Source organism: Chionomys nivalis, chromosome 7 (assembly GCF_950005125.1).
Source record: "Chionomys nivalis chromosome 7, mChiNiv1.1, whole genome shotgun sequence".
NCBI lineage: Eukaryota > Metazoa > Chordata > Mammalia > Rodentia > Cricetidae > Chionomys > Chionomys nivalis.
In genome coordinates, this window is record NC_080092.1 from 60227159 (window position 1) to 60252227 (window position 25069).

The following is a 25069-nucleotide window of genomic DNA, read 5'->3' on the forward strand; positions in this document are numbered from 1 at the left end:
TTTTTTATTTTTTGGTTTTTCAAGACAGGGTTTCTCTGTGGTTTTGGAGCCTGTCCTGGAACTAGCTCTTGTAGACCAGGCTGGTCTCGAACTCACAGAGATCCGCCTGCCTCTGCCTCCCAAGTGCTGGGATTAAAGGCATGCGCCACCACTGCCCGGCCAGAAATGTATTTTTAGATGCTGGAGAGATGGCTCAATGTTTTAAGATCACTGTTGCTCTGGCAGAGTACCCAGGTTTGACCCTGTCCTGAACAGTTCAGAACACATCACAAAATCAGCACATAGGTGACTGAAAACTCCCAGTGGACATTGTCATCATCAGAAGAGGTCTTTGATTCATTTTGAATATACTCTTGAGTGATAGAAAAGAATGAAACAAGTTGACATATACCACAACCACATCAAAAGGAAGATAAGATAAAACCTACTCTAATGTTGAGTTTCAATGTATAGGAAGGAATGTTTCTTTTATCCCTATAGAAAGTCAACAGAGAAAGCAGAGAAAAGTGTTTTGTCTTTATGTTCTTTTTTAACTTGAGAAAGATTAAGTGATGACTCCTTAAATATGAAATGAAAGCCAAATATAAACCTTTCTTTTTATAGTTTGAATTTTATTTTATTTATTTATTTTTTTTCTTTTTTTTATTTTTTTTTATAGTTTGAATTTTAGATGCTGATAATTTGCTACTTTGTTTAGATAAATCTACAATAGTACAAACTAGATTTCTTGTCTTCCTAAATTTAAATTCCGTAGAAACTGTTTTTGGACAGTTTACGAAAAGCACTTGCCGGCCATGGAGGAAGCAGGCAGCTGACTGAGAGTGCTGCCATTGCTTGTGTCAAGTTGTGTAAAGCAAGCACTTACATCAACTGGGAAGATAACTCTGTCATTTTCCTACTAGTTCAGTCCATGGTTGTTGATCTTAAGGTAATATGCTCTTCTTTCCCGTCTATAGACTTTAAGTAAATTAAGTGGATAAACTTCTAGTCTGAGTATTCTGCTAAAGATAATTTCTAACTCTAAATTTAAGGTAACTTTGAGAATAAGTTCAAAGGAACTGCTCTTGTTTTTATTGTGCTCATTAGATTGAGAACATGAAGAATGATATACAGTTTCCTTAATATATACATATGTGGGTCTTAATGTAGAAATTTTGCTTGGTGGGAATCATATACTTATCTGATATCGACTACCAGAAGTAAGCAGTGTTTTGTGCTTTTTCTGTCAACTAAAGTTTACTGTAATTGATGTGGATCATGTTGATTATGTTCATATACTTTGTTAAAGAAATACTTCACGACTATTTAAAGGCCACTCTTTTCTGTTGGGATTTTTATAGAACCTGCTTTTTAATCCAAGTAAACCATTCTCTAGAGGTAGTCAACCTGCAGATGTGGACCTCATGATTGACTGTCTTGTCTCTTGCTTTCGGATAAGCCCTCATAACAACCAACACTTTAAGGTAAGAAAATTGTTTTATGCAACCATGTTTATTAACGTGGTTATGGTTATAAAGTGCAGAGACTATAAAGATGAATAGGTGTATTTTTATTAGTATTTCTTTAAAAAAACAGATTTTTTTTATTAAAATTTTATGTATCTGGATATTTTACCTGTGTGTATGTTTGTGCACCATGTATGTGCTTGATGTGTTCAGAGACCAGAAGAGTCATTGTATCTTCTGGAACTAGAATTACAGATAGTTGTGAGCTGCCATGTGGGTCCTGGGAATTGAGCTTAGGTCCTCTGCAAGAGCAGTCAGTGCTCCTAGCCTGTGAGGTAGCTCTCTTGCCTCTTAGTATTATCTTTTAAATATTATATATTGATGTTAATTTGAAACTGTAAATTAATTTTATCAAAAAAAATAATTTAAGTTTTTGCTCTTATTGTGTCCTTTCTGTGCTAATGATTTTTTTTCCCCCTGGCAGATATGCCTGGCTCAGAATTCACCTTCTACATTTCACTATGTGTTGGTAAACTCACTCCACCGCATCATAACCAATGTAAGTCTAAAAGGTATTCTGTATTACTAAAAAAGTACTTTTCTTTCTTTTTCTTTTTTTGGGTTATATATTTTTCCACTTTTTTTTAAAGGATTTATTTATTTATTATGTTTACAGTGTTTTGCCTGATATTCCTGAAGGCCGGAAGAGGGCCCCAAATCTCATTACAGATGGTTGTGAGCCCCATGTAGTTGCTAGGAATTGAGCTCAGGACCTCTGGAAGAGCAGCCAGTGCTCTTACCCTCTGAGCCATCTCTTCAGCCCCTATATTTTCCGCTTTTAAGAAAGATGCTGGTTTTAGCACAAGTTCTTTACTTAGAACCTTATATAAAACCATGAGTGTCTCTGAGGTGGATAACAGCATTTGATCTACAGCTGTAGTTTTTATGTGTGGTCTCAACATGAGGCTCTTACTGAGAGGGAAAAAGTTAATAGACTCTTTTGGAGAGAGTAAGCCTAAAAATTTCATTAAAGTTCAAAACCCGTTGACAGCAATGCCACTGAAAATATAGTTTAGTACTTTATAGCAAACTGTTTGTATGTTCTGACTTACTTCAAAGGAAGAATAATGATAACATAGCCTAGTATGGCACATTTACAAATGGTTAAGTCTTATTTGATTATACCTGTTAATCATCCTTAATTAGAATAAAATGCTAACATTTTAGGGTTTTTTTTTTTTGGGGGTTTTTCGAGACAGGGTTTCTCTGTAAAATGCTAACATTTTAAAAGATGTATTCACAAGATGCAAAAGCATAGTAGAGAAAGCAAGTGAATTCTTTTTTTTTTTTTTTTTTTAATTTTGGAAACCAGAACATTTATTTTATGACAGATTGAAATCCTCACGATGAACTGGATGCTGCAACAGCTGCCCTCTTGGGTTTAGGGGTTGTCCCTTCACGGAATCCATGTCTGAATCTTCGGTAGACAATTTTTAGGTGCCTCATCCGCCCAGTCCCGGTAGTGTTTCGTCTCTTAGCCTTGGCACTCCAGTTATACTTTCTCTTGCGCTTGGCCGGGTAGCCGCATTTGCCACAGGTAGACTTCTGAAGGTGGTAGGCCTTAGAGCCACAGCGGCGGCACAACGTGTGCGTCTTGTTGCGACGCTTTCCGAAGGATGACGTTCCTTTCGTCATCTTGCTTCTGCCGCCGAGGCCAAAGAGCGCAAGTGAATTCTTTAGAGAGGTATTTGTGATATAAGCGTGTGAATTAAAAAACAGACAGTAAAAACTTCCTAGATGTGGATTTTAGATTTTTAAAAATTCTGCTTCTTTTATGAACTCTATGTATTTGAATGTTCTATGATTTTATTTTTTATAGTTCTTCTTTTATCCATTGAAAGATATGATACATTTATGAACACATTGTTTACTTTGTCCCTGCCTTCTCCCCTTAAAGTCTTTGATCATTGATACCTTAGTATATTTGTCATATTTATAATTAAATTCCATTTTGTGACTCTTGCAAATTAAAAATAATCCCCACTTCTTCACTTACCTTGGATATATTGAATTAAACCAAATATTCCTCCCCACCACCCTTTTTTGTTTTCTTTTTAAAAAGATATTCTTTTTTTTTTTTTGGTTTTTCGAGACAGGGTTTCTCTGTGGTTTTGGAGCCTGTCCTGAAACTAGCTCTTGTAGATCAGGCTGGTCTTGAACTCACAGAAATCCGCCTGCCTCTGCCTCCCAAGTGCTGGGATTAAAGGCATGCGCCACCACCGCCCGGCCTTAAAAAGATATTCTTGCAGGGAAAAATAACTGCCGATAAAGTCACTTAGTGACACATTCGTTTTGCTTTGTGGAGTGCTAATACGTTTCAGGACAGTAGTTCCCTGTTTTCAGCCTGGCTTTGTGCCTTGAACGACATTTATCATTTTCTGCTCAATTCATGAAATGGCAACTACGCTGTATCTCCTGCATTATGAACAGCTAAGCGCTTGGGGGAACAATACTGCCTTCAGCTGAATGTTGCTGACTTAAATTATGGGTAGACTTTATACTAAATGTAATCAGTTCCATAGAGGATAGTCTAATGAATCTGAATATAGATGAAATATGTTTACAGGAAAAACTTAAAAATGCTGCACACTTCCCAGTGTAATGACTCAGACCATTGTCCTTCAAAGGTGTAGTTGTAAAGTTAAAAATGAACAGACCAAAAAGATCGTTTGTCTATCCTATAAGTTTATATGTAATTCAAAAATAAGATATTACTCCCCACTTTGATTCAAATGATAGAAAGTATTCCACTTATTAACTAAATAACTTTATGGAAATGGTTAAAACTTAATAAATCCACATTTATAATATTTGAATAGTCTGTGATTAGTTACTTTAATTGTGAAATATTTTTGTCTATAATTGAATACATAGAGCACTCTCAAGCATGGACTTGGCAATGCTGTAAGTGGCTGAGCTGCTCTTTTCTGGGTTCCAAGCATGCCAGAGTGTTAGTCCCTTGCATGCCTCAATGTGCCTGGTGAAAATGTGTGCACCCTCTTTAAGGAGTGCTGCATGTGTGAAAGCAGAGTGTGTCTGCATCCGGGAACATTGTGTTTATAAAGCTCCTATACTGACTTATCTTTAAATAATATCTATTAGAAGCCGTTCAGTGGAATAGCTGTAAAAAGCTCAAATAATGCTGAAGTGTCTTTGTTTATTTGTTTGTTTGTTTGTTTGTTTGTTTATTTTTGAGACAAGGTCTCACTATATAGTGTTAGATGACCTGAAACACACTGTTGTAGACCAGGCTGGCCTTATACTTACAGAGACCCATCTATCTGGCTGTCTTCCAAATGCTGGGGTTAAAGGACTGAGCCACCACACTGGTCCTCCAAAGTGACTTTCAGGTTATACTTTAGTTATCCTCATCTCTAGAGATTGATTGGTAAATTGTTTCTTATTGGCTAGCCTAACTAATACTGACTCTCAAGCACTTTTAATTATAAAGGACTATTTAAAACAGTTCATATGCAGATTTATACAATCAAGTATTACAGAGTTTAACTGGAAATTTTTAGAAGGAAAATGTGTTTGTCTCCAGTCATATGAATTCTTGCCTAGTTTCATGAAGTCCAGATTTTAGATTTATTTATGTATACTTTCTTTTTAAATGATTTAGTTCAGTATGCCTTCTATGTTTTCCTTTTTCATGTCTCTTAATCCAGTTGACAGTTTTTTAAATTTTTGTGTTCCCTTCAAAGATAAAAGTTTTATTATTTTTCTGGGTTTATATAGAATTAGAACTGATGCTTGGAGTTTTATTTTGCCTCTGTGAGATGTCCTCATATACAATTTGTAAGTACTGTTTAGATATAAAACATTCCAATTTCTTTTAGAAATTCTTAAAGTCTATTCATTATTTGAATTTTGTTGCAGTGTAAGTTTTTAGCAGTTTCTAAAATGCTGTTTATACTGTCACTTTTTAAAAAATAATATGCACAAGAAAGAAACTACAGTTTTAAGATCAATGTTATAGATTTTATCTGTATAAGTTTGTTTTGTTTGTTTATTGAGATGGGGTTTCTCTGTGTGGCCCTGGCTGTTCTGAAACTCTGTAGCTCAGGCTGGCCTTGAACTCACAAAGATCCACCTGCTTCTGCCTGCCGGGATTAAAGGAGTGCACCACTGCTACTGGGCTCCTGTGTAGGCTTTTTAGATGTGCAGTTGGGAAATTAAGAAATAAACATGGAAGTGAACACGCTACATCTGGGATAGTAGTTTTTTGCAGATTTTTGCTTGTAGCAGATTATTGTAGTTTTCTTATTAATACTTCATATATTGAAGACAATCTTCTTTCAAGAGATGGCTACAGAAATATTTCCAGGGTATTTTAAAAATCATTTAAATAACCTCTTAGGAATATATATATATATATATATATATATATATATATATATATATATATATATATATATATATATAATTCACTTATATGAGTATATGTTGCAGGAGGGTCCGCTTGTTTGTCCTGGCAAGCCAGGTAGCTTACCCCTGAAATAATCACACAGAAACTGTATTCATTAAATCACTGCTTGGCCCATTAGCTCTAGCTTCTTATTGGCTAACTCCTACATCTTAATTTAATCCATTTCTATTAATCTGTATATCACCACAAGGTTGTGGTCTACCAGCAAAGTTTCAGCACGTCTGTCTCCGGCAGTGGGTCATTGGCCTCTCCCTGTCTCTGCCCTTCCTTCTCCCAGCATTCAGTCCAGTCCTCCCTGCCTACCTAAGTTCTGCCCTATCAACAGGCCAAGGCAGTTTTTGTGGTTTTTTTTTTTTTGTTGTTTTTTTTTTTTTTTTTGGTTTTTTCGAGACAGGGTTTCTCTGTGGCTTTGGAGCCTGTCCTGGAACTCGCTTTGTAGACCAGGCTGGTCTCGAACTCACAGAGATCCGCCTGCCTCTGCCTCCCGAGTGCTGGGATTAAAGGTGTGCGCCACCACCGCCCGGCTTTGTGGTTTTTTTTTATACATTAATGGTAATTGCAGCACACATCAGGAACTCCCACATCATGTATAAGTAACTTTTTAAAATAAGTATTATTAAGGGGAAATGTCTATTTAAATTGACTAGTTTCAGAATGGACACACTTAGTAACTGACCAAAATACTAAACTTTTTAAACTAACTCAATTGATATCTAATTTTAGTGCCTGTTTTATTTGAATGTGCATCCATTACTTTGAAATAAATGGATTAATTCCTTACTAAAAAGAAAATTATAAAATCATTAAATCTTAAGCCTGTAATTTAATATATAGTTTATACTTACTATTATGGTGCATTTTACAGGTATCAAAAATGCTTACACAGACCTGGGTGTTGGTGGCGCATGCCTTTAATCCCAGCACTTGGGGGAGGCAGAGGCAGGTGGATCTCTGTGAGTTCAAGGCCAGCCTAGTCTACAAGAGCTAGTTCCAGAACAGGTTCCAAATGCTTCAGAGAAACCCTGTCTCGACCTCCCCCCCCAAAAACAAACAAACAAACAAACAAACCACTTGCACAGTAAACTGGTTGTGGTGGCTTAGAATTTTAGTACTTAAGAGGCTAAGGCAGGAGAATAACAAATTCTAGACTAATTTGGGCAACATATTTGTAAATGGAAACTGCATTTTTATTTCCTGGCTGCCCAGACCCAAATAATCACAAGGAAACTGTATTAATTACAACACTTAGCCAATGACTGAGGAGTATTTCTAGCTAGCTCTTCCATCCCAAATTAAGCCATTTCTATGTATTTATGTATCTCCACCAAGTTGTGGCCTATTGGCAATGCTCTGGCATTTTTCTCCACCTTCTGAACTCCACCTTCTGAATTCTGCTTTCTGTCTTTCTGAATTCAGTTTAATTTTCCTGTCTAGCTATATTATGCCCTGCCATAGGCCAACGCAGTTGTTTTATTAACCAATGGTAATAAAACACATTCATAGCGTACACAGGGGAATCCCACATCATTTCCTCTTTTCTGTCTAAATAAAAGGAAGGTTTTAACTTTAACATAGTAAAATTACTTATAACAAAACAGCTATCAAGCAAGAATTATAGTTACAACATTTAGTCTATTTTGGCATAATTAAAGAAATGACAGTGTTAAAAAAAACCAAACAGATGAAGCCAGGTGGTGGTGGTGCACGCCTTTAATCCCAGCACTGGGAGGCAGAGGCAGGTGGATCTCTGTGAGTTTGAGGCCAGCCTGGTCTACAGAGCTAGTTCCGGGACAGGCTTCAAAGCTACAGAGAAACCCTGTCTCGAAAAACCAAAGCAAGCAAGCAAGCAAACAAAAAACCTGATGAAAATAACAACCAAAACTGAAAACAGCACTTCCCCATTCCCCAATAATTTGTATAGGTTGTTTAAAAGGATGTCTGTCTCTTTAGTTTATTAATTTTGGCACGATTTTTATGCAGCATGTAGGAAGAAGTAGAAACTCAGTGTACTTTTTTTTAAATCATTCAGCATTTTGTTAATTTAAGGTGATTTAAAAAACATAGAAATCCAGTGGCATTGATTCACTTGGGCATATCAGTGCCCAAAGTTGAGAAATGTGTTATCTAACTAGTTGTTAGTGTTACCAGCTTTATCACATCTGAGGATGAGCCTTTAGCATGCCCATGAAAGGTTGTCTTGACAATGTTAATACTGGTAGGAGGGGCCCTGTCTGCTGTGTGACACCATTTCCTAGGCAGTGGAGTAGACAAAGAAGTTGAGCACTAGAATGCATGTGTTCAACCTGCTCTTTGTTCCTGTTTAATGGGCCATGGATTTGATGTGAGCATCTCTCTCGGACGCTGCTTCTGTGACTTTCTTGCCACTATAACCTGAAACTATGAGATAAATAAACTCCTTTGCCCTTAAGTTGCTTTTGTCAGGATATTACATACAACATGAAGAGAGATGGAGAGAGTGAACTATGTCAGTTTGTAGACTTAGCTAAGTTGAATAACTGAGAGACAGATAAACCATAAATCCTATAATTTATAATTTTAATTAATGAATTTTTAATGTGTGCAGTTGTTTTACTTATTTGTGTATCACATGCATGTTTGTTGCCTACAGAGGCCAAAAGAGGGTGTTGGATCCCCTGGAAGTGGAGTTGTAGATAGTTGTGAGCTGCCATGTGGGTGCTGCATATTGAATTGGGGTCCTCTGTAAGAGCAGCAAGTGTTTTTAGCTCCTGAACGACTTCTCTGACCCCTATTTTATTTATTTTTTTGAGATGAAGTCTTGTGTTGCCCAGTGTATCCTTAAACTTCCTCCTGCCTTAGCCTCTCTGTGTCAAGATTAAAGGTGTGCACCACTATGCCTGAGTTAGTTTTGCTTTTAGGTTTCTTGTAAATAGAATTTGAAACTCAAAATACTGTGAGTTATGAGTAAAAACTTAAATGTTAAGACTAGCTTGATTCTGAATAAAAAATAAAGCATGAGTAGGAGGTGTGAAGCTGTTAATTTCTCTATTTTTAGTATGTGAATGTTATTATATTGGATTTTTAACTAGAGTATTACAAGCTGAAAATTCATATTTTTAAGCCTGTTGTTTTCATGTGTAATCTATATAAGTAGTGAAAGTTATCTGATCATTTTTCTATAAACTGATGACAAACTTTAGTGAATTTTCACAATTACCATTTTTTGAAGCATTTAAAATTGAAGTATATTAATTAAATTTAAACTAAAGGTGATTAAAGCTACACTTTTAATTAAAACAGGCACCATAGGTAGGCTAAACAAATAGGAATATATATACACACACACATATGCATATACATATATACACATATATGCATATACATATATACACACACACACATATATTTATATATATACATATAAATATAAAATCCTTAGCTTATTCTGAGGATGTAGGTGAGTGGTAGACCACGTGTTTAACATACAAAAACCCCAGCGGCCTCACTTTAATTTTTACAATGCTAAAAATTAGGATCAGCTGTCTTTGTTTATGGTGGCCATTTAGTCTTCCATGTATTATGTGCCATCTGCTTATCAACTTTAAGATTATTGCTTTACTAATAGCTTTATTTCATTTACTAATTTCATGTTGTTGATTATTGTTGTTCGTAAGCATTTAACTAATGGTTTACATAGTCTTTCAATATTGTGTTGAATCACTTATCTCATAGAAAGCTGTGATGATAGCATTCTACCTACCAAAAAATATATAATATATGCATGTGTTTCTGAAATGTGTAAAAACACAGAAGAAAAAAAGACAAAGATTGGCTAAAGAATTTTCCTAATACTTTGATTTTAAATTTAGTATAACATTATTGAGAAAGGACAGCCTCATTTGCACATGCTCATTATTATATTTTAAAGTATAGTGTGTCTGGTTAGTGTTTGACTTAAAGACATCATTTGAAGACTTTGAAAATCATATTGTGTGTTTGCATGCTGTTAGAAAGTTTCTCACAAAAGGCTAAAAACTAGAACTACAATGGTGAAAGAGTATAATCATTCTTTTTTTTTTTATTCTGTTCTCTCGTTTTTCTCTAGTCTGCATTGGATTGGTGGCCTAAGATTGATGCTGTATATTGTCACTCAGTTGAACTTCGACATATGTTTGGTGAAACACTTAATAAAGCAATGCAGGGCTGTGGAGCGCACCCAGCAATACGAATGGCACCAGTAAGAAACCATGAGTTTTGACTTTCACCTGTCTGCTGCATTTTCAGTGTCTTCGTCTCATTCCTGCTGACTTGAGTTTGGAGGGTCGACTGACTCTTCCCTTTCCCAGGAGTGCTGTGTATGGTCTATCGCAGTGCCACTGCTCCTAGTTAACAGGATCTGTTTTTCACTGTGTCTGTGAAGTGAACTTAATTTTCTTAAAGAACAGTTTCCAAAAAATGCTAGTAATATCCTAGTGAATCTTCACCATTCTTCTTCTGTTTTTAGTTGAACTTTTTCTTAGGTGTTTTGATTTGTTTCTTGGTTTCAAGGATGAGTAATGGAACCAGACCATTGGGTCAGAGTGAATGTCCTGATGCTGAATAGTACATAGAAAATTAGAAACTGACTAAAACAGTGCTCAAAGATACATACATTTTAGTGAATATGATTGATCATTTAGGAAGATTTGGGCAAAACTTGATAGGCACTTTGACAATGATGTTTATTTAAACTTAACAAAGGCATACTTTGAAATTGTTCCATGAAATTTATTAATATAGAATTTAAAGCTCATGGAATGTGAGTTTCCACAGCTAATGATAGGATCGTGTACGTGATTTCTGTCTGTATGTAGGAAGCGTTTTACATGTCAACTCTTGACATTGATTGGTGGTGCTTTGTCTTCTGCTTATTTTCTATTCTTATTGGCTGCTGTCGCTCACATGGTCAGATGCCAACCAGTCACTGTTTTGCATGGCAGTGGGCTTCTGTGGCTGTAAGTATATATGACTCCTTGTAACTACCTCAGAAAAGTCTGTTATTTCTTTGACTTTTCTGTGTATAGTTACTATTGTAGTCACATCATGTCATTCCAAAAGAAAATATAGCATATCTTTATTGGTTTTATCTAATAAACTTTCCATCTCACACTTATAATTTAAACAGCTTCCTCCTTGGCATGCTTTTATTTCCAAGTTCCTATGATCAGTATACAAAGTATACCAAATACTGTTGTTTAAACAGTTAGGTTCACTGCTTTCCAGTTGTCAGTAGCAGTTTTTGAGGATGTAAAAAAAAAATACTAGATATTCAAATGAAATTTTTTATTTAAGGAGCTTTGGCATTATTTATCTCAAAAATAATAACTGAAAGGGCAAGTCATTGGTTTGTTTGTTTGTTTTTTCCTTCACTGTTGGAGATCAAGGCCAGGTCCCCCATATATGCCAGACATGTATTGTACTATACCCTCTTGGCCCAATGGTATTCTATTAGATAAAATTTAATATGCAAACTTACTTTACTTGACCTTTTGTGATGACAAGTACACAGTATATTTTCAATTAAAAAGTTTGTCACGGGTATCTATGTTAGAGGTAACATATAATAGCTATGTAAATATTATTTAACTAGACATTAATTCCTTTAAGCTTTAGTGATTCCTTGACCCCACCCCACACTTGGTTTTCCATTGGGAGAGCATGCTAACAGTCAAAACCAGGGCCTTTACTATGCACAACTATACCACTGAGCTGTATCTCCAACCCCGGATTACTGTGTACTGGGATATAGTTCAGTGGTAAAGTGCTTACCTCATATACATTGGCCCTTAGGATCAATTTTCATCATTGCAAAAAAGGGTTTTGTGTTTATTACCTAAGTTTATTATACCTCTTATGCTGGTAGGAGATATAACAGGAATTGATGAAAGAAACATATTTGCTCCTGTTTTATATCCAGCCTCGTACTTCCTCCATTTAATTTTTATGTATGAATGCTAAAACAAAATGAACCTTGTTTATTCCTTTGAACAGCTAGAGTTTTGAGTGGTAGTGTGATATATTTTACATTTAAAAGTTTTCATTAGATTTGGTTGTTAGTGGACTCTATTAGCCCTATAGTATACTACAGTCAGTATTTTCTTTATTTTCTTAAAGCCATAATTAGGATTTCTTGTGGTTCAAGGATATCAATGATAGGAATTTTTTATTTCCATTTTTATTTATTTTTGGGAATACCAATATAAGTTTAATTTTCAGAATCGCTTTTAAGCTTTTTTTCCTTTGGGATATAGGCCATGTAGCTTTGGTTGACCTCGAACTTGCTGTCTTCCTGCTTTCACCTTCCCAGTGTTTTATAAGATTTATTTTTACTATTTTTAATTACATGAGTATATGTGTGGGTGTGTTCACATGAATGTAATTGCCCATGTAGACCAGAGGCATCAGATTACCCCTAGAGCTGAAGTTAAGGTGATTGTGAGCCATCTGACCTGATTGCTGGGGACTGAACTCAGGTCCCCTGATAAAGCTGTACTCACTCTTGACGACTGAGCCATCTCTCTGACTATTGCTAATGTTTTAAAGCTTTGTATATTCTTATGTATAGAATTTTGAATGTATGTGTGTAATGGCTGTAGGAAAACTTTCTGCTTTTTGTTGTTGTTGTTGTTTGTTTTGTTTCAAGACAGGGTTTCTCTGTGTAACAGCTCTGACTGTCCTGGAACTTACTTTGTAGACCAGGCTGACCTCAGAGATCTTTCTGCCTCTGCCTCCCAAGTGCTGGGATTAAAGGCGTGCGCCACTTCTGTCTGACCCGGGTTAATGTTTTCATCACTTCTACTTTCATATAGGAAGTAGAGAATTAATATGACTCAGTTATATAGAGTGAGGAAGTTTTAGTGTTTGGGAATCCTTAAGGTAAGCAGCACTCCTTTCTGTGCTTGTGTGCAGACAGGTGACAGATGTGCCTGGTGATGATGCCAGGCTCATAGGCTGGTCCTTGCATTTGGAGACTTAACGAATTCAAGCCTTCACTTTGTTGCAAAAGTAGCAATCCAGAAGTTCTGTGTGACTGGGTCTCATGGAACACACCTTTAATCCCAGCTCTTGGGTGACATAGGCAGACAAATCTCCATGAATTTGAGGCCAGCATGGGCATGTAGTTTGATCATTTTTCAAAAAAACGGTTCTTTCTATCAATAGGTAATGTAATATGTGTTTCAAAGCTTGACAACTGCCTACTATTTTGGAGGTAAGTTAGTTGGTATAAAGCAGTAGTTACTTGGGGGCTGGAGAGATGGCTCAGCAGTTAGGAGCACTTTTGCTCTTAGAGAAGACCTGAGTGGTTCCCAGCCCCCGTAAGGTGGCTCATGAAGATCCTCATCTCTAGTTCCAGGGGATCTGGTGCCTCTTCTGACTTTTGCCAGCACCAGCATGTACATGGTGCACATGCATATACACAAGCAGGCAAAACATACTTGTAAACCTTCTTTTAAAGCAAAAAACCCTAATTGTTTGGATTTTGTTTTTCTTCAACAAGATAAAAGTATGTTATTTTTACTTTTAGCCAACATAGTTCCTCCTTTTGACTCTTGTACAGAGCAGCCCTGAAAATGTTTTGGATAAACTCAGCCAGTTTCCTCAGAGTTTTTGTTATATATATCTTGCGTTGGATGGGCTTTTATTGTTTCAACTCATTGAAAGTGTTTAATTTGATTTGTTTTGATAACTAAGCAAACCAAGGTCAAATATTGTTAAAGGAATTAAAATGCCACGTGGCCAGTGAATGATCAGGCAGAGTTAGTTTTGAGGTTTTTCTGATATCCAGCCTTCATACTGTTTGTCTGGATACCATGTTTCAAAGGACTGTTTTAAATATTGCTTTTGATTATGGGAACTAGCTGTTTTCATATGAGTACTTTACCCATGTTTCCGGGGTTTTTTTTTGTACTTTAGTAATATTTTAAATTTTTGAAATATTTGTCTCATCCATGATAATTTATATTTTAAAACTAGAAATATGATTAAATAAAATTAAAGTGTGAAGTTTTTTATTTTTGTCATAAATAGGATCTTGGCATAGATGTTTCTTATCATGCCAGTCTCATAGTCGTGAATTAGCTGGTGGTTTTGGTTCCTAATTGACTACCCGATCCTCTGACTTAGAAATTTCTTGCCTGGTGTAGCTGACTGTCTTTTATCCAAGCACATGTGTCAGTTTAGCACAAGTGAAGGTTTTTGTTTGTTTGTTTACATTTCTTCTTAAGAAACTGTTAAGCAGCAAATTATTCTGGACTCTATGTAGACTACTAATGGCCATTAAATTAAAAGAAGTATTTGAAATTTCTCAAATCTTAGATTTCCTACTAGTCAGTTATACTGCAGAACAATATCTACATGTTAGTACCTGACATTAAACTAAAAATTACTTAAAAGGTGATTACTAATCAGAGAAAAGTTTTCTATCAGCTGATTGTCCTTGCATTGTATGGTTCCTCTGCAAGGGCGGCACCATACGCAATTATATCATAGTAAATTTGTTCAGCGAAGGTTTCACATTCATTCAGGTTAGACTTTGAAATACACACACACATACACTCTCACTCACTCTAACACACACACACACACTCATATCTACTTCAGTAAGAGCAAAGATTACACAGAACTTACAAAATACATCTGATAAACATTTGCTTTAGTGTTGTAGAGTTTGAGTATTTTATTTCTTAAACATTTGAAAATTAAGACCTGTGTATCGTGGGATGTCTCATCTCTTAGTCGTTAACTGAAAGAAAATGGTCTGTCCGCAGAGATGTTTGTCATGGCCAAATAAAGACTGCACAGTCTGCTGCCCCTGTATCTGTCTGTGCTCACTGCAGGTACCAGGTCAAAAGCAGAGTCTTTTTGTGATGTTATAAGACTAGAGAGAAGACAAAATGACCCCAAATCCAGGATGCAATTGTTGGGATTATTTTTAATTTTTTTTAACTTTTATGTGCATTATTTTGCCTATATGTATATCTTTGTGATGGTATCAGATCTTGGAGTTACAGACAGTTGTGAGCCACCATTTGGGTACTGGGAATTGAACCCAGGTTCTTTGGAGTCAGTACTTTTAACCGCTGAGCCATCTCTCCAGACCCTGAATTTTTTTTTTTTTTAATTGGCTGACATCTAGAATTACTTTTTTTCCCTCCAGTTTTTCAAGACAGGGTTTCTCTGTGTAACATTCCTGGCTTTACTAGATCTTGCTCTGTAGACCAGGCTGGCCTCGAACTCACTGAGATTCACCTGCCTCTGCCTCCCAGTGCTGGATTAAAAGCACGAGCCATCATCACCTAGCCAGAATTAATTATTTAATCAGCCATAGTATCTCTGTAACTGAACCACATTGTCACTAAAAAGTTCTGCTTTATGAATATTCTTAGACAAAAAGGCAAATACATGCATTCTATAACTTGAAAGAGGAAATCAGAACAAAAAATCAAGTTCATAACCAAAACTATAAACACAGAGTTTGCCTACAGAGGTTCATCAATTGTAAAGAAGGTACTTTTACTTTTGTCTGAAAGTAGATATTTAGCTCCTTTGTGCAGTATCCTGGAATTCATGGTAGTTTTTCATTTCTTTTACTACAGCCAAAAAGTGATTCATCTTACAATTGATAATGTTGTACAGTCTATAGGGTGTGTGTGTGTGTGTGTGAGTGAGTGTGAGTGTGTGTGATACATGCTTGCTAACTTGGGTTCCCCGGTATGTATATGTGTATAGATATGGACCCAGTATTTTTCCTCTTATGTTTTCATATTTTGAAATCCAGTTTTTTTAAACCCAGGAACCAACTTGATATTATACCTTTAGTGTTTTAGATTTTAATTAAAGTTTATTAGATTATTATATAGAAGAATAATAAAAATGCTATAAAAACATTTTAAAAATGCAATGTTAAATTTATGCTTATTAACTTATGTCTCTACTAGTGTCCATTTGGTGGTATGAAATGTGTCTGTTTTCAAAGCCTTTTAAATACTTTCTTCTATAAAGTATAGCTATTATTCTGAATCTGATGTCTGATTCTCACTAAGGTGCTGTTATGTTTTGTTTTGTTACTAGAGTCTTACATTTAAAGAAAAAGTAACAAGCCTTAAATTTAAAGAAAAGCCTACAGACCTGGAGACAAGGAGCTATAAGTATCTTCTTTTGTCCATGGTGAAACTAATTCATGCAGATCCAAAGCTTTTGCTTTGTGTAAGTATTTTAATGACATGCTTTGAAATTATTCCACTAATTTTGTTGAATTGAAAGGACAAAATCCTTTCTATTAGACATTGCCAAGAAAACTAATCCAGAGAGTCCTAATATAATTAGACCACATTTTCTAGTCTTTCGCTCATCATCGAATGGACTTTTGTGTCATCGTTTGCCCTTGCATTATAGTCAGGCATGTTTTGGGGTCAGGTGGAACAAGGAGCTATAAAAGCGTATGCTCTGTATCTATACCACTCATTATTTTTTTCTATTACTAAGCAAGTTAGCTTTTATAGCTAGCTCCCTATGTTCCTTCACCAGCCTTCTGTTATCTATATTAGAAGAGAAAGTAAAAATGAGAGTGGTTATTCAATTATTGCCGTACCTCTGCTTTTTATTGCCTCAGATGATACTCTGGAGTCCTGAGAACATCATTTTGGTGCACAAAGTAATTAAGAAATAATCTAAATACTGTAACTAGCTGATAGTTACATGAAGGGATTAAATGCATAGTATCTAGAGAAAGACTAATTAATTATTAGTCTTGGTGGTTTTCTTAACCTTGGCATCTTAGGTTTTTCAGCTGAAATAGTAGGTAATAGTAGTTCCTACCACAGAGAGATCCTTAAAAAGAGTAAAATAGTATGTGTAAGGCTTTTAAGAACAATTCCTGGCATGTAATAAGTGATAAGATTGGTTGCTGCTACTATTCATAAGAGACAGTTAATATTAACCTTAGTAATGTTTAAATAAAACAACTTGAATTGTTCATAGGATGACATGTTTAACTTTTCTTGGGTTTTCCTAATCCTTGAAGAACACTGTCAAGCAACATTTGTGATTGCTGTACTCAGTGCCAGGCTTTTAAAATGCTTTGGTGCTTTACAGTTTTGCTGCTGTGCTCTTCAAATTACTAAAATACAGGCATTCATAACTAAATGCCTGTGGTTTCAAGAATTCTATGAACCTCAAGTGTGTGTGTGTGAATGTGTTCATGTGCACACATATGTTTTGTTTTTTTTTTCTTTTTGAGACAAAATCTTCCTGTGTATCCTGAGTTGGTCTTGGACTCGCCATCCCTACTGGTATTATAGGACTTTATCATTTTGCCCCCACTCCTGAAATTTAAGAATATTTACACATGAGCAATTTCTCTGATAATGAGAGATAATAGAGACAGAGAGGATGAAGTTCCCAAAGGATCAGTTACCCCAAAAGAAAATCTTTGAGCTTTTTGACCTTTTGGAAAGTCCACCCAAATTTTGAGATTCTCATAGAATAGTTAGATCCTTGACTTGGAAAAATTTTATAAAATTTTTAGGTGGACTCTGAAATAATAATCCTTTTTCTCTTGTTTTCTCTGGTGTGTGGCATAAGTTATGCATCTCACTATGAATGTCGCATAACACTAGGGGTGCATTGTTTACATGGCTATAAGTTATGTTCAAGTAGGTTATTGTTTGAAGAACAAGAGTTGAATTGTTTGAGGGAAAAGAGTTTAAGTAAAGTTTTTTATTTTCCAAGAATTATGGAACTCCTTTTTGTTTTCCTTGGATGATTCTGGGGATTGAACCAGAGTCTAGCAGTCTTGTAATGCAGACAGGTATTCTACCACTGGCCTGACCCTGGCCTTTCTGGGGCTTTTGTTTTGTGTTTGGTGGAGTTGGGTGGGTAGGGTTTTATTTGATAGGCAACTGTCACTACCTCTGACAGCATCATTGCTTCATGGAAATTGCTTCTTTTACTGCCATCTAGTGGTTAAGTAACTTTACCCGGTAACCATAGGAAAATAAATTTTAAGCCTTCGTTAATAGGAGAAATATAAACACAGTCTCAATCATGGTATTTTAAAAAGTAATATAATTCTATCTTTGCTGGGATTTAAGGCATATGCCACCACTACCTGACTTTAAAAAATTATATTTTTATTGAGTTACAATTCACATAGTATTAAAAAAACAGCATTTCATGATGAGGCTGTAGCTTGCTTCACATTTGTGAATGAGGCCATAGGTTCAATCTTAGTACTACCCCCCCATTTGTTATTTCTAGAACATTTCAACACCTCTAAAGGAAACAGTAGCTATTTGCAGTTGGGCTTTACTTTGTGTCTCATAATCCTACCAGTATGTTCTTTAAAAATTGAAATTTTGAGCTGGGCGGTGGTGGCGCACGCCTTTAATCCCAGCACTTGGGAGGCAGAGGCAGGCGGATCTCTGTGAGTTCGAGACCAGCCTGGTCTACAAGAGCTAGTTCCAGGACAGGCTCCAAAACCACAGAGAAACCCTGTCTCGAAAAACCAAAAAAAAAAAAAAAAAAAAAAAAAATTGAAGTTTGAGCTAGGCAGTAGTGGCGCATGCCTTTAATTCCAGCACTCAGGAGACAGAGGCTGACAGATCTCTGTGAGTTTGAAGCCAGCCTTGTCTCCAGAGTGAGCTCCTGGATGGCCAATGCCACACAGAGAAATGCTGTCTCCAAAAGCGAGATAAAAATAAAGTTTGAAGGATGTAGGGAGATGACTCAGTGCCACAAAAACAGAGAGATACACATGCATATAAAAAAATAAATAAGATAAAAAATAGAGGTTGGTTTTTCTCTTGCAGAATCCAAGAAAACAGGGCCCTGAAACTCAAAGCAGTACAGCAGAATTAATTACAGGCCTTGTCCAACTGGTCCCTCAGTCACACATGCCAGAGATTGCTCAGGAAGCGATGGAGGTAAGGGGAAGTGAATTTTAGGTTCCTGAGAGAAAGATTGTAACTATCTCCATTCTTCTTTTTTTAGGAACTTTATTTTTCAAGCAATTATTTGACTCTTTTATATGCTTTCTTTTAAAAAAATTATTTACTAAATTTTTAAACTCTGTGTGTGTATGCACGCACGCTGTGCTTACAGAAGCCAAAAAAACAGTGTTGGAATTCCTGGAGCTAGAATTATAAACTGTTGTGAGCCACCTGATGTGGTTGCTGTAATGTGCACTTGGGTCCTCTGCAAGAATCTTGTATACTTTTAATCCCTGAGCCCCGGAGCCATATCTCTAGTCCCTTTACTTACTTTTTTGATGTTCTTTGGTGTATAGTTTCAGTGAGTGAAAAATGGATGTCTGTTCTGTAAAGGACATGTTTATGTCTTTATGTTTTATAAGCTCCCGTGGAGGGGGACTCTGTTTATTTGCTTTACATTATAGGTAGCAACAGCACAACATTGTACCAAGTATTTTTTTAAGACTTATTTAATTTTTTATATAGTTATTTTTTGTATGGATGTTTTGTGTGCATGTATATATATATGTACTGTGTGTGTGAGTTGCCTGAGTATTCCAGAAGAGGGGAGTGGATTTGTTTCTTTGTTTTTGTTTTTAAATTGTGTGTGCATGTGGAGGTCAGAAAAAATTTCAGGTTTCTGTCCTTGGATAGCTACTATGTTTATCAGCTCTAGCCATCTCACCAGCCCTTACAATTTCTTTACATTGATAGGCTTTTGGAATAAGATTTGCCTATAGTTTCCTGTCCAGTCTCTAAGTCCTGAAGTAATCCTCCTTCTTTAGCCCTTGTACTAGCTGAAATTATACTTGTGTATCATAAGCCGTGCTGTATTTGGATTACACTGTATAAGAATTTTGGAAGTTTATGATTCCTTTATTCCTTAAATTTATCATTGTGTCTCCGTGTGATGGAGTAAAGTGTGTGTACTTGCTGTAGTACCTGTCTGGAAGTCAGGGGGCAACTTTGTGGGGTTACTCTGCTTCCACTTTTGAATGGGTTCCAGGCTTATGTAACAGGTACCTGATGAGCCAGAGGTAATGAGAGATACTCAGTGTTATTTCTAAGGGTTACTACAAACAATACTGTTAAAGTTGCTGTATCACTTTGTATTTCCATTAGCAGTATATTAGTGTTTTGGTATTTCTTCATCTAGCTGACACTTGTATTGTCTAATTTTAAAATTACAGGCAGCCTGCGTTAGCAAAGTTGACTTTAAAAAATTATGTTTATAGTTGGATTTGATAACTCACGCCTTTAAACCCATCACTCAGGATGCAGAGGCAGGTAGATCTCTGAGATTGAGACCAGTTTGGTCTACAGAGTGAGTTCTGACATAGCCAAGGCTACACAGAGAAACCCCACCTCAAAATAGCAACAAAATTAGATTTGCTTATTTATTGTGTGGGGGTGTGTACATACCACAGCATACATGTAGAGGTCAGAGGATAATTTGCAGGAGTTGGTTCTCTTCTTCCTTCATTGGGTCCCAGTGATCAAACTCAGGTTGTCAGACTTGGCAGCCAGTGCACCTACGGAGCTACTTTATTACCTCAAAGTTTACTTTCGAACTTTATTTTTATACTGACAACCTAAAAGTACATCTTTAATCTGAATAAAATTTATTGATATATAATTTACATATAGTAAGTAATCTAAGGCTTAGAATATATCTATTTGCCCCAGAAAGTTCCCTGTCTGCAGGTAGTACTCCTACCCTTGTCCACATGTACTGGTCTGATTCAGTCACTCCAGGTTAGTTCTGCATGTCTGTTGTTCATGAATAGAATTCATTAAATGTGATCTTACTTTGTACCCCCCCTTAAATTAGGAAGTGGTTTTTATTATTTATTTTATATTCTTCTGTATTGTTGCACATGTTAGTTCCTTTTTCCTGATTGTTATGAATATTTCACTCATTCATTAATAGACAGCATCCATTACTACTGAACATTAGCCTTGTATTCCTTTGCAGTCCTCATCCTGTCTCACCCCTTGTCTGCCCCTTGCCTCCATTTTAATTATTGATTTGTTTTGTTACTGTAGATTAGGAATAAAAGTTCTTATCAGTAGTTCAGCATAATTGTTGGAGCTGTATTGTAATAAGTAGTTGGTATTTTTTAAGGTTCATCTTATTTTGTTCTCTTTAGTGTCCAATTATATGAATATAGCATTGTTTACTCATTTGTCTGTTGATGATCATTTGTGGTTTTGCTTTTGGCTGTTTAGAGATTAAACTTTTGCTGGAAGTGGTGGTACAAGCTTTCAATCCCAGCATACTAGGAGGCCAAGGCAGGCAGATCTCTGTGACTTTGTTGACAACCTGGTCTATATGGAAAGTTCTAGACCAACCAGTGCTGTTATAGATTAAGACCTTGTTATCAAAATGATGAAGATGATAAAAAAGAAGATAAAAAGAAAAAAAATGATTGATTCTAGGTTCACTTATATATAAATCTAAGATGTGAAAAGAATTTTTTCATTTTTTTGAGTAAATTCCAACCATTGGAAAAACAGACAAACATACAAACAAAACAAAAGCAAAATAACAGCCTGGTTTACATAGAGTATTCAAGGACAGGAAGACCCTGTCTAAAAATAAAATGAGTTACTGATGAGTGCAAAAACTGGATGAATCTCACAGGCATGATATTAGATGAAAATAATCAAATACAAAGAGCATACTGTTGATTTCCCTTACATAGAGCCTAAAAACAAGCAAACCAGTTTGGCAATGATGTTCAGAACAGTGGCTGCTTTTACAAAGAACTGATGCCTAGGAGATGCGTTCTGAAGGGCATCCTGGTGTTGGCAGTGTAGAGCAGGTAGAGGTGGAAATTCTCTGAGGTCTTCTTTCCAGACTATGTCTGTACCTACATCCCTTGTGCTTCAGGCTAGAAATATTTGAAACGTTTGCCTAGAACATTTGTGCATTCCTTGTACACGCATTTGCTCTGTGTGTGTGTGTGTGTGTTCAGCCTAGTAACTTGTTGGGAGCAAAATCCCCTGATCTGAGTGCCTACAGATGCTCTGAGCACTGTGGGTTTGGTGGGGGCGTGGCTATCTCTACATAATCTGCCCCTGAACACAATAAAGAGGGCATTCTTGGGGAATTCAAGAATGACCCGTGTCACTGTCTTTCTATCTGTGTGTGTCTGTGTATTTTAACCTCCAGCCCCTTGCCCGAAGCTCGGGAACTGGGTACCAGAGCACAGAGCGCAGACCCGGGGGCGCGTTGCGCGGCAGTAACTGATATATTGCCTGTACTCTTTTGGAGGCTCTATTCAAATATTTTGATTGCTTTCACCTAAATAATTAGTTCTTCCTTTTTTTCCTTATGTATATTATTTATAATTCAAGGTAAAAAAACAGAAAAATACACATACTGTTTTAATAGAGTATATGGAGGACTTTAATTATTCATTAATAAGAGAATGGATTAACATTTAGGAGTGGTATTTCAATTTGGTATTTTATTAAACATCCATTAAAATCTATCTGAGCCATTAAGCAATATTCGAAAATATTTGTGAAACATTAGATTAGTGTAATGTGTTTGCAGCTCTGTTGAAGTAGTCAGTCATGAAGTAGTCAGTCATTGTTTTCATCAACAATGAACCACATATATTGAGGTGTTTCCCAACAAATTATCTAATCACCCCATAGCCATCTTAGTTTATGCCAGTATTCTCTAGGATTTATCTCTGTCAAGTGACACATGGCAGTATGGAAAATTAAAACAGGAGGACATGAAAAGGAATATAATCTCATTGAAATGGAAAAAGGTCAATACATTTTGTTCCCATTAATCAAAAATTTTTATTAAGTAGAGAATGTGTCACCTAAGAAATCCCCAAACACCTAAATCTTATTCCAGGCCAAACCATTTTATACTACAGACTTAAAGTTGGGATTTGGGGTCCAGCTTCTGACTGATGCTCTTTATACTATAATATTGCTTCTCCCCTTATACTGCATGTATAATGCACATCTAAAACACAGATGTGATTTGGTAGCTTAACACCCCCTAAAAGAAAACCTTAGTATGCCTTGTTTTCTTTACATATAAGACACTTCCTCCAAGTTCCCATAATAGAGAGCCAGAACCCCTGAAGCACAGAGCCCATAGGATTGCTCCTCCTTGCCTTTTATCTTTCCAGTTGTCACATGTATTTGTTTGCAAAGTTTAAATAGAATAAGAGAAAGTGAGTGCTTTAATTCCCAATCAAATCTGTGCCACTGTTGTCAAAAACAGAAAATCCTAAAGTATTAATAATTATACCAAGTGTTATATAATAATGGTAAAACTGAATTTTAATTTGTGTTACTGTTTTTAAAGTGGAGACTATAAGTTACTTATTTGTTTCAAATAACATTTTATTGATGTTTTAGTAAAAAGAGAATAAAGCACCCATATGTATGTCGATCACCGACTGAATGTACAGGGCTTAATAGAAGTTGCTATGAAATGGGGAAATATTGTGGAATTGTAATCTAGGTTGTGCAGGTTTGAAGGAAGAGTCTTTGCTCTCATAACCTTTGATGGTTTTAATTTATGAAATAGCATATTTATATGGTAATCACTTTTTAAAAATAAGTTATTTAAGACCTGTTGGTACTACTCATGAAATACTTACGAAATAAACCGGTGCTAGATACAAAGATTGCTTTGCTTGCCCCTCTGTTAATTTTAGGAAATAACTTTTCTAACCAAAAAGTGTGTGACAACCAAGCTAATTTCTGCTGTGTTTCATTGTTTATGTTAATTTTAGGGGAGAGCATTTTGTTCTAGAGTTATTACTTACTAAAATCATGTTTATTTCTTAAAGTAGTTTGTGTATACATCTTGTTCTGATTCATTCACATGTGTGTATGTCGCTTATGGTTGAGAATGATGGGGCACAGGGAGTTAGCTCTGAGTTTATGCTGCTCTGGAGAATTGTGTTCCTCAGATTTGCCCTCAGAGAGGTGGTTTTCTCAGCCTCTCAAAGCTACGATTACACAGCCCAATTTGTTAGCATTTGCAAAATAATTACTCAGTGTCAATTTTCTAACGAGTTCTCAGTGAACTCTCTCCTTTAAATTTCAGGCCTTGCTGGTTCTTCATCAGTTAGATAGCATCGATTTGTGGAACCCTGATGCCCCTGTAGAGACATTTTGGGAAATTAGGTATATGTACTTTCAAATTTTAATTCAACTTAAAGTTTTAACTTTGTATTTTGTCTTTGGATATTAGATTTATAGTATTTAGTTTATTGTGATATTTATTCAGTTATACCTATAGGTATTTTATGATTTTGTATTTTATTTGGATTGAAAATCTTAAGATACTTAACTGTCATAAAATATCACATATATACAAAAGTTTTTAGATGGTGTTAAATTTTATCTCCCTGCTATAAGCTCTGCTATGTCATGTATTATTCTCTGTCATGTACCTCTACCCAGTTAACAATTGTGTTCGTTTTTTTGAGATAGGATTTTTTGGGGTGGGGGGGTATGTGGAGTGGTTCGAGACAGGGTTTCTCTGTAGCTTTGGACCCAGCCCTGGAACTTCCTCTGTAGACCAGGCTAGTCTTGAACTCACAGAGACCCACCTGCCTCTGCCTCCTGAGTGCTGGGATTAAAGGTGTGTGCCACCACTCCCTGGTGATTTTTCAAGATAGAGTTTGACTATGTAGTCTTGGCTAGCCTGAAACTCTCTATGTTGATCAGGATGGCCTGGAATCATAGAGATCCACCTGCCTTTGCCTCTAGAGTGTTAGGTCTAAAGGTATGTTCTACCATGCCTGGCTACAATTAGATTTTTTCCAATTAATTAATTGTATGATTAATTTTAATTTTATGTTCTTTGGTGTTTTGCCTATATGTATGTCTTTGTGAGGGTGTCAGATCTTGGAGTTACAAGATAGATGTTAGCTACCATGTGGGTGCTGGGAATTGAACCCAGGTCTTCTGGAAGTACAGTCAGTGCTCTTAACCATCTCTCCAACCCCCTATAGTTGTAGTTTTTAATAGATTTTTAGCATTATAAGTCTAAAGTGTTAACATTTTTATAACGTTGTTTTTAGTTTTTAAAGCTCTTGTTCTTAAAACAAGGCACATAGTTCAGTATGAGCTCATGATGAGCAGGCAGGAAGTGTGGGTTC

At 36.0% G+C, this 25069-nt stretch overlaps 2 protein-coding genes across 7 annotated transcripts in view; one reads left to right on the forward strand and one right to left on the reverse strand.

The window, feature by feature from the left end:
• Window positions 1-25069, forward strand: part of Nf1 (neurofibromin 1) — a 258116-nt gene that overhangs the window by 69926 nt on the left and 163121 nt on the right. For 4 of the 6 annotated variants that reach the window (XM_057774561.1, XM_057774566.1, XM_057774564.1 and 1 more), the window contains exons 9-16: window positions 755-928; window positions 1341-1463; window positions 1930-2004; window positions 4380-4409; window positions 10019-10150; window positions 16024-16158; window positions 18762-18875; window positions 24010-24089. In XM_057774561.1, coding sequence (XP_057630544.1) covers window positions 755-928; window positions 1341-1463; window positions 1930-2004; window positions 4380-4409; window positions 10019-10150; window positions 16024-16158; window positions 18762-18875; window positions 24010-24089 — 863 coding nt within the window. The remainder of the gene's footprint in view (window positions 1-754; window positions 929-1340; window positions 1464-1929; window positions 2005-4379; window positions 4410-10018; window positions 10151-16023; window positions 16159-18761; window positions 18876-24009; window positions 24090-25069) is intronic. The other 2 variants (XM_057774563.1, XM_057774565.1) reach the window with 1 other exon arrangement.
• Window positions 2805-3161, reverse strand: LOC130877358 (60S ribosomal protein L37). Its single transcript, XM_057774571.1, has one exon. It carries the CDS (start codon window positions 3138-3140, stop codon window positions 2847-2849), a length of 294 nt encoding a protein of 97 aa, XP_057630554.1. The 5' UTR covers window positions 3141-3161; the 3' UTR covers window positions 2805-2846.

What these genes read in the sequence shown, in the direction of transcription:
- LOC130877358 (XM_057774571.1), bottom strand. Translation starts at nt 3,140, where the DNA reads ATGACGAAAGGAACGTCATCCTTCGGAAAGCGTCGCAACAAGACGCAC.